The sequence below is a fragment of the Haliotis rufescens genome, unplaced genomic scaffold, assembly GCF_023055435.1.
Source record: "Haliotis rufescens isolate VD_foot unplaced genomic scaffold, xgHalRufe1.0.p SCAF_19, whole genome shotgun sequence".
Classification (NCBI taxonomy): Eukaryota; Metazoa; Mollusca; class Gastropoda; order Lepetellida; family Haliotidae; genus Haliotis; species Haliotis rufescens.
The window spans coordinates 19,743,831-19,760,635 of NW_025963879.1; the positions used below are offsets into that span (position 1 = coordinate 19,743,831).

The window sequence follows — 16,805 nt, forward strand, 5'->3', positions numbered from 1 at the left end:
CATTAAGCTGACACGCCATGATACAACTGGAATACTGTTAAAAGCAGCATTAAACCCAACTCACTCACTCACTCACTGTAGCATTGCTACATTTTGTGAACTTTAAATACTGTATTATGTGCCCTGCTCCTACATGTGCCCCCTGACCAACTTCTAGACCAATCTGTAAGTCTTTTTAATACTATAACCAAACATTTACATGAGACTCGTGAAGATCCGGGGTAGAATAGGTCTTCAGCAACCCATGCTTGCTGTAAAAGGCGACTATGCTTGTCGTAAAACGCAACTTACAGGATCGGGTGGTCAGGCTCACTGACTTGGTTGATGCATGTCATCGATCCCATTTGTGCGGATCGATGCTCATGATATTAATCACTGGATTGTCTGTTCCAGACTCGATAATTACAGGCCGCTGTCATATAGCTGGAATATTGCTGAGTGCGGCGTTAAACAACAAACCAAACAAAAAAAAACATTTACATAACAGTCTATGAGCTCTTGTGTATAGTAAAAACTTTTTTGTCAGAAAGCAGAAGCGTAGAAGCATATGCCTTGTAACTATTATTGAAAAACTGTTAGTTTCACTGATGTTTGAACTAAGTTTATTCTCTACCGCTTGAAGGGCGGTCGGCCAGCCTAGTGGTTAAAGAGGTCACTCGTCATGCCAAAGACCCAGGTTCGATTCCTGACATGGGTACAATGTGTGAAGTCCATTTCAGGTGTCCCCCACCGTGCTATTGCTGGAATATTGCTAAAGCGGCGTAAAACCAAACTCACTCACTCTACCGCTTGATCACTGACAACAAATTCAACTTCATGTGTATGGTATTAATAAACGCCTCCCTTTGTCAGTTTTATAAGCAACTAGGGTGCTTATCATGGTGAATGCTGTAAGCGTAACTTTAAAATTAAATGACCAAATTTAATTATAATATGTTCTGTTATTAGAACTCCCAGTTTTTTTGTATGTGCTTTAATACTGTTAGATAGACTTTACATTGAAGATTATCAGTAAGAGATTATCTTTGTCTCCTAATGAGTTCATCTTAAAAAGCTTTTGACTTTTGAATGTTTTTAACTGTGCACTGTTAAAGTGAATGTAAAGGAATAGCTAAAATGAGTCAGTACGGTTGTTTCTAATATTTGATCATGAGTAAGTCTTTATCCCAAGCAGATTTCTGAGGGAAGAACTGGTCCTTTGGTCATGGACATGCTCAGAGTTAAGCGTTTTCCAGAACTCGGAAATAAAACTTGTCTGAGTGGTCAGAATTAAACTGTCCAGTAACCCCCAAATACCCTATATTGTAACCCTATATTGTGATCTTCCATTGTGGGGGTGTTTGGGTAGCCTAGTGGTTAAAGCGTTAGCTTGTCATGACGAAAACCCGGGTTCGATTCCCGACATGGGTACAATGTGTGAAGCCCATTTCTGGTGTCCCCCGCCGTGATATTGCTGGAATATTGCTAAAAGCGGTGTAAAACCATACTCACTCACTCACTCACTCTTCTATTGTGCTTGTATACCCTGTCTGTGCCCAAAATGTTTGACCCTAGTATATCTTTTTACACCATTTTCATTAGATTTTAGTGTTATCATATGTATTATTATCAGCTAAGTTTACTAGGCCAAACATGATTTTACTGGTCATCCCAAATTAAGCCTTTAAATGCAGAAAATATGTAAAACTCGCTGAAGACTCTGTTTATTTCAGTAACTCATTCAAATTCAAAAGTACAATAAAACAATTATGCACCATTTAAACACCAAAACATCATGAAATACAATTGAAGAGACCAGTTGTCTTATTTATTTATTTTTATTGTATTTCATAAGATTTGTGGTTTAACTTCCAGATTCTCTGGATGACTTCATTGACATCCATATCTGTGGTGCCTGCAAGAGTCAGTTCAACAATGTTGAAGTGTTTCTACTGCACAAGAGCCAATGTCCATCCTTGGCAGAATTGCGGGCCAAGATGGCTGCCAAGGTGTCGTCTGCTCCCAGTTTGGAAGCGAGCAGTAATAGCGAAGCACCTCGGACAACGGAAGGGGAAGTGGTGTCAATCAAACACCTTGTTCAGGCTGCAGAGAGCCAGTTGCTCACACCCCAACAGATTCCTAGTGGCGCGTCGGAGGTGGATGGTCAACATTCCACCTCCATCACTGTTCAGTCGGGTTCAGGACAGTCCATGGTGCTAACGAAGGACGGCATCTTACAAGCTCCAGAAGATTCTACCTCAGGTTGGTCACAGCAAGTGGAACAAAATACTCCAACATCGAGTGTCATGTTTCTGTCCAGTGAAGAGGCTGCCGTGTTTCAAAAAACAAAGGAAGCGTCTCTGGAGGAAAAGCACAAAATACCCAGAAGTCAAGACAATCAGCATGACCTTAAGCAGCTTCAGCCTGCACAGACAATTTATGTGGAGGCGATCCATCAGCCGGAGCAAGACTATGAACTGAATCGGCTGAAGACAAAAGAGGAGCAGTTCAGTGGTGTCAGCCTCTCTCTGAGCAGTGGTGGCTCGCCTCGGCAGGGGGAGAGAACTGATGTTATTGTTACAGAGAACATGCTGACTGCATCAGGGCAACAGGGGATGGTGATTGAGTCGGGGGCTCTGCTGCCCAACTCCGAGTTGGTCCACCAGGGGGAGCAGTATCTGGTGAGCGAAGATGGAGATGCTTCCGAAGTTCAAACTGTCATGTATGCAGAGGAGACACCCCTCCCTCAGCACAAACCTTTCACGGGCATGAGAGGACATGGTTGGTATCTTCAATATCATTATTGTTCGTCAGTTAGGCTAGGTATGATTAGTCACTTGTTGAACAGATCTGCTGCACACTTTTTATTAATAAAGATAAATATTTTTACAGTTTAAAAAAAATAATTTTTTGATACTGTATCAACTGACATGAAAAAGTCCTTGACCAAAGGTTTTCTTTTGAGATGTATAGACCAGACAATGCTGACATTGGCCAAAAAAACTCATCAATCTCTCTACCAAGTTTTATTATGAGACTAAAATTCTTGACAATCACAACATTTGAGATTAACCAGAAAGGGCTCCAATCTGTCTTTATCTGACAGATTGTTTCATGCCGCTGTGTTTCAGAACTGATGTTGGCGATAGATGACCCTGTCTCACCGAGTCGCAAGAAGTACAAGTGCACATTTGCAGCATGTAACTTCATCACACTGTATGTGCGAGACCTGGAGCGCCATGTACGCACGCACACGGGAGAGCGGCCATTTCAGTGTATGCACTGCAGCAAAGCCTTCAGCCGCAGCGACAAACTGAAGATACACCTGCGTGGGCACACAGGGAGCAAACCCTTCAAGTGTCATTACTGTGAGTACACCATACCTTTAAATGTCGTTACTGTGAGTACACCATACCTTTAAATGTAATTACTGTGAGTACACCATACCTTTAAATGTTGTTACTGTGAGTACACCATACCTTTCAATGTAATTACTGTGAGTACACCATACCTTTAAATGTAATTACTGTGAGTACACCATACCTTTAGATGTCATTACTGTGAGTACACCATACCTTTAAATGTTGTTACTGTGAGTACACCATACCTTTAAATGTAATTACTGTGAGTACACCATACCTTTAAATGTAATTACTGTGAGTACACCATACCTTTTAATGTCATTACTGTGAGTACACCATACCTTCAAATGTCATTACTGTGAGTACACCATACCTGTAAATGTTGTTACTGTGAGTACACCATACCTTTAAATGTAATTACTGTGAGTACACCATACCTGTAAATGTCATTATTGTGAGTACACCATACCTTTAAATGTCATTACTGTGAGTACACCATACCTTTAAATGTAATAACTGTGAGTACACCATACCTTTAAATGTAATTACTGTGAGTACACCATACCTGTAAATGTCATTACTGTGAGTACACCATACCTTTAAATGTAATCACTGTGAGTACACCATACCTTTAAATGTCATTACTGTGAGTACACCATACCTTTAAATGTAATCACTGTGAGTACACCATACCTTTCAATGTAATTACTGTGAGTACACCATACCTTTAAATGTAATCACTGTGAGTACACCATACCTTTAAATGTAATCACTGTGAGTACACCATACCTTTCAATGTAATTACTGTGAGTACACCATACCTTTAAATGTCATTACTGTGAGTACACCATACCTTTAAATGTAATCACTGTGAGTACACCATACCTTTCAATGTAATTACTGTGAGTACACCATACCTGTAAATGTCATTACTGTGAGTACACCATACCTTTAAATGTCATTACTGTGAGTACACCATACCTGTAAATGTCATTACTGTGAGTACACCATACCTTTAAATGTAATAACTGTGAGTACACCATACCTTTCAATGTAATTACTGTGAGTACACCATACCTGTAAATGTCATTACTGTGAGTACACCATACCTTTAAATGTAATCACTGTGAGTACACCATACCTTTAAATGTCATTACTGTGAGTACACCATACCTTTAAATGTAATCACTGTGAGTACACCATACCTTTCAATGTAATTACTGTGAGTACACCATACCTTTAAATGTAATCACTGTGAGTACACCATACCTTTAAATGTAATCACTGTGAGTACACCATACCTTTCAATGTAATTACTGTGAGTACACCATACCTTTAAATGTCATTACTGTGAGTACACCATACCTTTAAATGTAATCACTGTGAGTACACCATACCTTTCAATGTAATTACTGTGAGTACACCATACCTTTCAATGTCATTACTGTGAGTACACCATACCTTTAAATGTCATTACTGTGAGTACACCATACCTGTAAATGTCATTACTGTGAGTACACCATACCTTTAAATGTCATTACTGTGAGTACACCATACCTGTAAATGTCATTACTGTGAGTACACCATACCTTTAAATGTTATTACTGTGATTACACCATACCTGTAAATGTCATTACTGTGAGTACACCATACCTGTAAATGTCATTACTGTGAGTACACCATACCTTTAAATGTCATTACTGTGAGTACACCATACCTTTAAATGTAATAACTGTGAGTACACCATACCTTTCAATGTAATTACTGTGAGTACACCATACCTTTCAATGTAATTACTGTGAGTACACCATACCTTTCAATGTAATTACTGTGAGTACACCATACCCTTAAATGTCATTACTGTGAGTACACCATACCTTTAAATGTAATCACTGTGAGTACACCATACCTTTAAATGTAATTACTGTGAGTACACCATACCTTTAAATGTAATCACTGTGAGTACACCATACCTTTTAATGTCATTACTGTGAGTACACCATACCTTCAAATGTCATTACTGTGAGTACACCATACCTGTAAATGTTGTTACTGTGAGTACACCATACCTTTAAATGTAATTACTGTGAGTACACCATACCTGTAAATGTCATTACTGTGAGTACACCATACCTTTAAATGTTGTTACTGTGAGTACACCATACCTTTAACTGTCATAACTGTGAGTACACCATACCTTTAGATGTCATTACTATGAGTACACCATACCTTTAAATGTCATTACTGTGAGTACACCATACCTTCAAATGTCATTACTGTGAGTACACCATACCTTTAAATGTAATAACTGTGAGTACACCATACCTTTCAATGTAATTACTGTGAGTACACCATACCTGTAAATGTCATTACTGTGAGTACACCATACCTTTCAATGTAATTACTGTGAGTACACCATACCTGTAAATGTCATTACTGTGAGTACACCATACCTTTAAATGTAATCACTGTGAGTACACCATACCTTTAAATGTAATTACTGTGAGTACACCATACCTTTAAATGTAATCACTGTGAGTACACCATACCTTTTAATGTCATTACTGTGAGTACACCATACCTTTAGATGTCATTACTATGAGTACACCATACCTTTAAATGTCATTACTGTGAGTACACCATACCTTCAAATGTCATTATTGTGAGTACACCATACCTTCAAATGTCATTACTGTGAGTACACCATACCTTTAAATGTAATTACTGTGAGTACACCATACCTTTCACTGACATAATTGTGAGTACACCATACCATTCAATGTAATTACTGTGAGTACACCATACCATTCAATGTCATTACTGTGAGTACACCATACCTTCAAATGTCATTACCGTGAGTACACCATACCTTTAACTGTCATAACTGTGAGTACACCATACCTTTAAATGTCATTACTGTGAGTACACCATACCCTTAGATGTCATTACTATGAGTACACCATACCTTTAAATGTCATTACTGTGAGTACACCATACCTTCAAATGTCATTACTGTGAGTACACCATACCTTTAAATGTCATTACTGTGAGTACGCCATACCTTTAGATGTCATTACTGTGAGTACACCATACCTTTCACTGACATAATTGTGAGTACACCATACCTTTAAATGTAATTACTGTGAGTACACCATACCATTCAATGTAATTACTGTGAGTACACCATACCTTTAAATGTCATTACTGTGAGTACACCATACCTTTAAATGTAATTACTGTGAGTACACCATACCTTTCACTGACATAATTGTGAGTACACCATACCTTTAAATGTAATTACTGTGAGTACACCATACCATTCAATGTAATTACTGTGAGTACACCATACCTGTAAATGTCATTACTGTGAGTACACCATACCTGTAAATGTCATTACTGTGAGTACACCATACCTTTAAATGTCATTACTGTGAGTACACCATACCTTTCAATGTAATTACTGTGAGTACACCATACCATTTAATGTCATTACTGTGAGTACACCTTACCTTTAACTGTCATAACTGTGAGGACCCCATACCTTTTAATGTCATAACTGTGAGTACACCATACCTTTAAATGTCATAACTGTGAGTACACCATACCATTCAATGTCATTACTGTGAGTACACCATACCTTTAGATGTCATTACTATGAGTACACCATACCTTTAAATGTCATTACTGTGAGTACACCATACCTTTAAATGTAATAACTGTGAGTACACCATACCTTTCACTGACATAATTGTGAGTACACCATACCATTCAATGTAATTACTGTGAGTACACCATACCTTTAACTGTCATAAATGTGAGTACACCATACCTTTAAATGTCATTACTGTGAGTACACCATACCTTTAGATGTCATTACTATGAGTACACCATACCTTTAAATGTCATTACCGTGAGTACACCATACCTTTAACTGTCATAACTGTGAGTACACCATACCTTTAAATGTCATTACTGTGAGTACACCATACCTTTCAATGTAATTACTGTGAGTACACCATACCTTTAAATGTCATTACTGTGAGTACACCATACCTTTCACTGACATAATTGTGAGTACACCATACCATTAAATGTCATTACTGTAAGTATACATGACACCTTCAAATGACATTACTTTATGTATACATGACACCTTTAAATGACATTACTGTAAGTATACGTAACACCTTCAAATGACATTACCGTAAGTATACATGACACCTTCAAATGACATTACTGTATGTATACATGACACCTTCAAATGACATTACTGTATGTATACATGACACCTTCAAATGACATTACTGTAAGTATACGTAACACCTTCAAATGACATTACCGTAAGTTTACATGACACCTTCAAATGACATTACTGTAAGTATACGTAACACCTTCAAATGACATTACTGTAAGTATACATGACACCTTCAAATGATATTACTGTAAGTATACACAACACCTTCAAATGACATTACTGTAAGTATACATGACACCTTCAAATGACATTACTGTAAGTATACATGACACCTTCAAATGACATTACTGTAAGTATACATGACACCTTCAAATGACATTACTGTATGTATACATGACACCTTCAAATGACATTACTGTATGTATACATGACACCTTCAAATGACATTACTGTAAGTATACATGACACCTTCAAATAACATTACTGTAAGTATACACACCACCTTCAAATGACATTACTGTAAGTATACATGACACCTTCAAATGACATTACTGTAAGTATACATGACACCTTCAAATGACATTACTGTAAGTATACATGACACCTTCAAATGACATTACTGTATGTATACATGACACCTTCAAATAACATTACTGTAAGTATACACACCACCTTCAAATGACATTACTGTAAGTATACATGACACCTTCAAATGACATTACTGTAAGTATACATGACACCTTCAAATGACATTACTGTATGTATACATGACACCTTTAAATGACATTACTGTATGTAAGTACACATGATACCTTCAGATGTGACTTCTGAGAGAATACATGACATCGTCAAAATTTATAACATGATACCTTAAAAGTTACATTCGGTGAGAGTTTTGGTTGTCAGACTTTTCATGCCCTAGAATATGTAAAGATACAACAATTTGAATTTGTTTTTGCTGAATTTATGTTCAATAATTTGAAAAACACATGTTTTGGTGGTGACTTGTTATATTACAGCGGAATTCATATAGCCATAATTAATAACCACAAAATACAACCATGCAAAGCAAGGCCTTTTTGTGTCGTACAAAATAGACAGACATAACACAATATCAAATACAGTAAACTACGGTTATAATGAACACGCTTATAACGAACTGACTGATATAACAAACTTACTTTTTAGTCCCGGCCATTTGTTATATATATGCTGTATATATGCTTATCACGAACTACGGTTATAATAAACTAAAATAAGTGGTCCCTTTGAGTTTGTTATAACCGTAATTTACTGTAAGTGAAAACATTAAGTGAGTTTGACCGAAATAATTTGGAAGTTTGGTTGCCTTTGTTTCACAATAAGGTGTCTTTAACAACAACATGTAAGCAATGTTATTTATATCTGTTTGGAGGATTAAGCCATTTCCAGTCACTGATGGCTCTTGAAACAAATTTAGAGATCTGAAACTGTTGTCAAGCCCTTGATAACCAAAATTTGATGTCTGCCAAATTAACACTTTTTTGTTTTTCATACATTAATAGTAATTTAACTTTGAGGTTGAAAGTTTCAATCACCTACATTGAGTTATTTCTCAATATTTTTGTAAAAATCTGAACTTAATTCTAAGTTGTGAAACTGGTAGATAAATTGTATCTCACAAACGCTTGTGTAGTAATCACTTTTTTGAACGTATACAATGAAGTTATAAAAGGGTTTAAACAAGAACTATGCTCTTGTGTCCATTTATGGTCATTTCTTAGACAGTGTACTTAAATAGTTTGTCAAACTAATGGCGTCTGTGTGTACCGGGGTAATCATGATCTGCTAGATTGATAAACAGTGTAAAAATTGAGTTTGCTGGAAAAAAATTTGGGATTTGAATGACTTGAGTCAACATGATGATATGTTCTGAGACCACCAGTTGGCCTGAGCCCTTTTGTTTTAATCTCTTTTAAGTTTTCAAATCTTTGATGAAACCACTGAAGTGAAAAGAACAAAGTTGTTGTAAATTGTTCAACATGATATCCAGGGATGCCTAAGTGGAAAGATGATGCAAGGGAAATAACTCTGTCAGTCTAATAACTACTGTGGCCCAAGTTGCCCTTCCTTCCATCCACAGCTTCTGCTGCTGCTGCTGCTGCTGCTCTCAATCTTTTTGATATGTATGATCGTTACCAGTATTTTTTAGAAAAAAACCTCCTTGGTTAACCTCAGCATTGTTTTTTATCCTATACACCAGTACATTTCAAATTTTTAAAGATTTATTATTTTTTTCTTTTATTCTTCAAAGGATAAAGTACTGTTATATAAAACAGGATTTCACTGAGGGTAGCAGAAGGAACATGGAAACAATATATCACAACTTATCAGTACATCTTAGATTTTTGTACAGAAAATCTGATACTTCTCACGCACGTTCACCCTACAGTAAACTACGGTTATAACAAGCTCAAAAGCACCACAAAGTTTAGTTTGTTATAACCATAGTTCATTACAAGCATATATACAGCAAATGGCAGGGAACACGAAACTCTTTGTTTTATCCGTCAATTCATTAATAACATATACATTAACTCATACCCCGAATATATCATGAATGCACTATTAAGGCTAATATGTTATACTGCACTGCAGGAAGGAACATGGTCTCAAACATTAAAGTCTTAAGCATAAAACTAAATTAAAGTGAAAGCTGCTCCTCATTTTTGAAGAGTTTATGATACAGCATCCAAGCACCATAGAATTTCTGCTGATTACCTGTCTTGAAAGCAGATCTTTTAGATCTTTTTCAATTTTGTATCAAGGAAAAAGCTTCTTTTTTATAAACATGAAACTAAGGTTTTGTATTTTGGAATTTGCATCTATAAACATAAAATTTTGCAATAAGTAAAAGTAAATCAAACACTTTATCTGCTTTTATGCTCTCTTTAATGACAGGAATTATTTTCTTAAAATATCACAATATCATAAATACAACATGACAGGTGCTTGGGAGTATGTAGCAGGGTGTGGAGTATGTGCTTACAGATGACATCCTCACCTTGTCAACTTGCAGATGGGTTTTACCTCTTTTGCCATGTGGGCCACATGTCCGATGTCTGATCAGAAGGTCCGTGGTTTGAATCCCATCATGGTACTCGGACATTTAATGGCTGCGACATGTATCATGTATCATGTGTGTCATGTGACATGTATCATGCATCATGTGTCAGGTGACATGTATCATGTGTCATGAGACATGCATCATGTGTAGCATGTATAATGTATCATGTGTATCATGTATAATTCATCATATGTATCATGTGTAATGTATAATGTATAATCTGTCACGTGACATCTATCATGCATCATGTGTATCATGTATCATGTAATGTATCATCATGCATCATGTGCCATGTGACATGTATCATGTGTCACGTGACATGTATCATGCATCATGTGTATCATGTATCATGTAATGTATCATCATGCATCATGTGTATCATGTGTCACGTGACATGTATCATGTGTCACGTGACATGTATCATGTGTATCATGTTTATGCTTGATCTCCACAGGTGATTACGGAGCCGCTGACAGCAGCAGCCTCAGGAAGCATCTTCGCATACACACAGATGAGAGGCCATTTAAGTAAGCTTTCAGAGTTCAGAGCTTTATTTCCTTTCTATAAGGCCCTAATTATTTAGTTCCTAGTTTACATATATTCGTGGTGAAAAATCCCAAGTGTTTTTTGTTCTTCAAACATTCAGTGAATATATTAGCAATCATATTGGCAACTGGTTGTGAAAGCTCATGTGTTTGTAACCTGACATATATTCTGTTTTAACACAGAGTTTTTCGCAATCATGATAATTGGAAGTTAGGTTTAATTAACACTTAACACACCCACTGGTATCAGGACGGCTGGTATCAGGACTGTATTCTTATTTTTCAAATTTATGTAAATATTATTTTTGCTAATGTTTTGGCTGGTCAAAGGATGCTTAAATATGTCTGATAACAGGACCAATAATGAAAACAGATCTTTAATGAATAGGTATAAATATAACAAATGTTATATTTGGGATAACACTTTCTTAGTAAAGTACAGATTCTCGTACTTTTTTGGGTTGAGTCCTGTCCGGGATTAGAACCCACACTTGCCAGAGTGAGGCACCTAATCGCCAGCACACAAAGTCAGCGATCTAACCCACTCAGCCACCGAGGCTTCCACAAAAATGTTACATTTGACCACTTTCTAAATGGCATTGTGTATTCATAGTTTTCGGCCATGGGAGCCGTGCCAATTTACACATGTCAGAGGGGTACACAAAGTACGTGATCTACACTACCAGTTGTCAGACTTTCATTTTTGTGGAAGCCTCGGTGGCTGAGTGGGTTAGATCGCTGACTTTGTGACTTTATCCCAAATATAACATTTGTTACATTTGACCACTTTCTAAATGGCATTGTGTATTCAAGGTATAAATATGTTGAAATTATTCTGAAGTTAAGAACACAAATACAGTAAAATGTTGGTCAGGTGAACTTTAAATCAGTGGAGTTTAAACCCTACTTACGTTATATTTCGGTGTGATTTTTAATCAGGTCTTTAGATTATTATTTTCGGCAATATTGTAGTGGTACAACCAAGAATTGGCCTTTTTGGCAGGGATAGAAATTGGCTCTAGCCACTAACCCGAGTCTGTTCATTCAATGGATAAGGTATTGAGTCAGTTAGTAGAATATCAGGATTTTTAACACATGTAAGGGATATTGGTATACGTTATAACTTTACAGTGAACCTTTCAGGTTAATTTCTCCTGCTGATATTGTTTTATTGCATTTGTCCCCAGATGCCAGATTTGCCCGTATGCAAGCCGCAACTCCAGTCAGTTAATCGTCCACCTCCGCACACACACGGGTGACACACCTTTCCAGTGCTCCCTCTGTGATGCCAAGTTCAAGATTAACTCCGACCTAAAGCGCCACATGCGCACACACACAGGGGAGAAGCCCTATGGCTGTGAATTGTGTGACTACAGATGCTCTATCAGAGGTGAGGAGTTATCCCCCCTGATGTACTGCTAAAGGCAATATGTTGTGTGTCAAATGTGTGTATCCTGTATTTAGAGGCTCTATCCAAGGTGAAGAGTTACCCTTGAAGTAGTTCTAAATTGAATATGTTGTGAGTCAAATATGTGTAAGCTCTTTATATGAGGATCCATCCATGATGAGGATCCATCCATGGTGAGGAGTTACCCCCTTGATGTACTTCTGAAGTCAGTATTTCATGTGTCATATGTATGTATATATATCCTGTATGTATGAGGCTCCATCCGAGGTGACATGAAGATCTGGGGTAGAATAGGTCTTCAGCAACCCATGCTTGCTCTAAAAGCTACTATACTTGTTGTAAGAGGCGACTAACGGGATCAGGTGGTCAGGCTCGCTGACTTGGTTGTTGCATGTCATCAATCCCAATTGCGTGGATCGATGCTCATGATATTAATCACTGGATTGTCTGGTCCAGACTGGATTATTTACAGACTGCCATCATATAGCTGGAATATTGCTGAGTGCAGTGTTAAACAACAAACAGATAGACAGACATTAAGGCCTGATCCCCTGCATTTGTAAAAGGAATCCAATCAATGTTATTAGTTTTGTACCTGTCTGCATTATTTTGGATATTCTTGGATTCAATAACAGATGTAAGTGTAATTTGAAAAAGAGGTATATGATGGGAATGAGAGTGTATCCGGCTGCAGAGGAGGATTTTACTGGTACAGCTGAAATATTGGGCAAATTAACTCACATATAGTGTAATGTATTCCTGAGATGACAAATTCAGTAGTCGTAGCGCTATGATCACTTTGTGAAAGTGTCCCCAGCTTTATTCTTATGCACATTTTTCAGGCAACCTTAAAAGTCACATCCGTATAAACCATTCCAATGAGAATGAGGTGAAGTGCAACTATTGTGACTTCCAGACATCGTCACGGAAACTACTTCGGGAACATAAGAAGATTCATGACACAACTCATCCGGTGAAATGTCCGACGTGTAATTATTGCTGTGCTAACAACAGTGCCCTCAAGGCTCATATGCGCATCCACAGCGACGAACGACCTTTTAATTGCAGCTTTTGTTCCTATTCATCAAAACAGAGTGGAAACGTGAAAACCCATGTACGTAAGAAACACCCAGAAAAGATGCTGGGGGATCGTAAGCCAGGCAGAACAATTATTAAGAAGAGTGCTCGGGCTGTGTCCACGAATACCCCCAGTCCCACTAAAACACGAGAGGATAGAGGATATGGGTTCAATCTGAAACCAAATTGTAAAAAAACATTTAGTTGTAATATATGCTCAGCTGCTTTTGTGAGAGAGGACTCTCTGAGAAGCCACATGAGACAACATTGTAAGGAGATAGCCCAGAACCTGGAGAGCACTGCCTTGGCTGTTCTTCAGCTCCAGAATTCCGGTCAAAGTGACAGCCAGATGTCTGACACAGTCGTGTCAACCATCGCCAATATGGTTCATCCCGGAGACCCAATGGAGACTGAAATGGAGGCAGTGATGGTGGCATCTCCCACCAGTATCGTTTCCAGTGTCAATGTCATCCAGTCGCCAGTGGTCTCCCACACAATTCAGACGTCTGCTCAGATGGCCCAGCAGAGGATGCACATCAGGAGGAAGCGATCCAGTAGTCGGGGTGGGCTTCAGGACATAGCTGAAGCTGCCGCCACCCTCTCCCAGATTCCCCACGGGTGTCCCTCCCCTGTCCGACCGACGTCCCCCTACCAGCATCAGCAGCAGTATGTGAACACTTCCAGGGCTAATATGGGATTCCAGGATGAATCTTTGTCACTCGGGCAGCTTCCTCCAACATCAGAACATCAGAATATGCATCATCAGCAGTTTATACAAAGCTCACAGGGCATGCAAGTCCTGCAGAACCCCTACCCAGGCCTGAAGCTTATCAACAACAAGCCTTACCCCTCTAATGATGGCGTTCAACATTCCCTGACCCCCCACCATCAGGTGGTCCAGCACATAAACCCCCATCAGCTTCCTCCCCGGGGCATCGCTCAGCAGCCCGAAGCAGCGGCCATCAACTTACAGGCAAGTCACACAATAATATTCACAATAATCAGACCATGCCTGACTGTTTAACAAGTAGAATTTTGCATTTTAGTTTAACATGTACAGAATTCAGCAGGGGCCGGTAATCCACAGGCAAGTAAAAATTATTACGATTCCAGGGTGGTGAAATACAATGTCTGACTGTCGAAAAAGTAGAAGTTTAAACTTTTAGGGAAACTTCATTTAAAGAGATGCCAGAATAGTTCATGTGCAAATCACAAGAACATATAATGAAATATTTTGTGCTCTAGGAAAGGCTTCACATTCATTCATTCATTCATTCATTCATTCATTCATTCATTCATTCATTCATTCATTCATTCATTCATTCATTCATTCATTCATTCATTGTGAAAGTTCCACTAAATAATATGTCAATCATTTTTTATTGTAGGTTGTCCAGCCACCTGACCCTTACCCAGTCAGCCTGGTCACTCGTGACCTTCAGCTTCAACAGCAGCAAAATCAACACCAGCAGCAGCAGCAGCAGCAACAACAACAGCAGCAGCAGCAGCAACAACATATGCACCAGTCCCAGCTGGCACAACATGCACATCCTCAGCACCTACAACCTCAGCAACATCCGCAGCAGCAGCAGCAGCAGCAGCATCAGCAGCATCATGGAGCAGCAGCAGCAACACAGCCAGCACAAATCCAAATCATCCTACCATCAAGTGGCTTCTCAACTCCTCATCATGGCAACCAGCAAGTGCCTCCAGTATCGCTACCAAGTCAGGTGTCTCAGTCTGGGCGTCCACAGATTGTCGTACAGTTCCAGGAGCCGGCAGTGTCGACTCCTGCACCACAGCCAAATGTCATCACACTGTCCTCGTCCGTCTGCCAGGCTCTCATCTCACAGATGCGGATGCAAGGTAACTGAGTAGAACATGGACCTGTGAAGATCTGGGGTAGAATAGGTCTTCAGCAACCCATGCTTGCCGTAAAAGGCGACTATGCTTGTTGTAAGAGGCCATTAACGTGATCAGGTGGTCAGGCTTGCTGACTTGTTTGATGCATGTCATTGATCCCAATTGCGTGGATCGATGCTCATGATGTCACTCACTGGATTGTCTGGTCCAGACTTGATTATTTACAGACCGCCGTCATGTAGCTGGAATATTGCTGAGTGCGGCGTTAAAAAACAAACATGACCCTGGCCAACGCCTCAAGCTTGGAGTCTTTTTGTTTTTGTTTTAAATAAATTTTATTCCATTTCGAAGTACATTTTAACAGATATATAAAGTGGGGAAATACATTTATGATCCTGGTAGGAAATGTGATAAAACTTATGACAGAAGTCTTGAATGCAACATTTGAAGTAGACAATAATTAGACTTTCAGATAGAGGAGATATTTTATGAATGTTTCACTTGTAATCCTGGTCATGGAGAGAGGGCAGAAGTCAGTGACTTCCATTTCCTGTGATAACAATGGATTCTGTTGCTTTTGTTTACAACATATTTTTCAGTTTGACAATTGTCACTCAATGAATGAACATATCAAACGACAGCTGGGAGTTCTGTCTCTATATTTTTGGGGCCAATTTCTGCAAATATAGTTAAAATGACCCTCCCCTCGATGCAGATTGTCAAACTAGCTGACACGGTAAAACAATCAACCTCCGTGAGTAGAGAGACAGAAGTACTCGGAAGCATTAGCATATTGCACATGTGACCTAACATGTGAAAACTGGTGAAGCTGAAATCAATTCCCGCTAGGGCTTCAGGTCAGTTATGGATGAACAGAAACAGCATTGTGGGTTTATGCCTGACATATTCACTGTAGCCAAACATTCTCATCTACAGACTCCATAGCAGGCCAGAACTCAGGCTATCAACCAGACAGCACGTCTGTGACGTCCCAGGAAGTCGTTGTTGCTGTTGATGCACAGGGTGCAGCGTCCTCGCATGGAGGTCAGTACAGTATGTAATCTATGCTTGTCGTGTGTACTTCAGTAGTGAATAAGTGTGTACTTTTTATAGCTTACTTTAGTGCTTGTGGGGTCAAGGTTGGCCCAGTCATATAAGGCACTGCAATTCGTTTGTTTGTTTGTTTGTTTGTTGTTTAACGCCGCACTCAGCAATATTCCAGCTATATGACAGCGGTCTGTGAATAATCAAGTCTGGACCAGACAATCCA

At 38.8% G+C, this 16,805-nt stretch overlaps 1 protein-coding gene across 6 annotated transcripts in view; it reads left to right on the forward strand.

Annotated features, from left to right (window-relative positions):
• Positions 1 to 16,805, forward strand: part of LOC124112219 (zinc finger protein 64-like) — a 222,185-nt gene that overhangs the window by 2,047 nt on the left and 203,333 nt on the right. For 5 of the 6 annotated variants that reach the window (XR_007221961.1, XR_007221960.1, XM_048398974.1 and 2 more), the window contains exons 2-8: positions 1,855 to 2,760; positions 3,111 to 3,347; positions 11,097 to 11,169; positions 12,375 to 12,577; positions 13,438 to 14,645; positions 15,061 to 15,538; positions 16,472 to 16,579. Coding sequence is in view for 4 of the 6 variants with exons in the window: in XM_048398974.1 (XP_048254931.1) it covers positions 1,855 to 2,760; positions 3,111 to 3,347; positions 11,097 to 11,169; positions 12,375 to 12,577; positions 13,438 to 14,645; positions 15,061 to 15,538; positions 16,472 to 16,579 (3,213 nt within the window). In the remaining 2 variants the exon portion in view is untranslated. Of the gene's footprint in view, positions 1 to 1,854; positions 2,761 to 3,110; positions 3,348 to 11,096; positions 11,170 to 12,374; positions 12,578 to 13,437; positions 14,646 to 15,060; positions 15,539 to 16,471; positions 16,589 to 16,805 lie in introns of all 6 variants that reach the window. The other variant, XM_048398975.1, reaches the window with a different exon arrangement.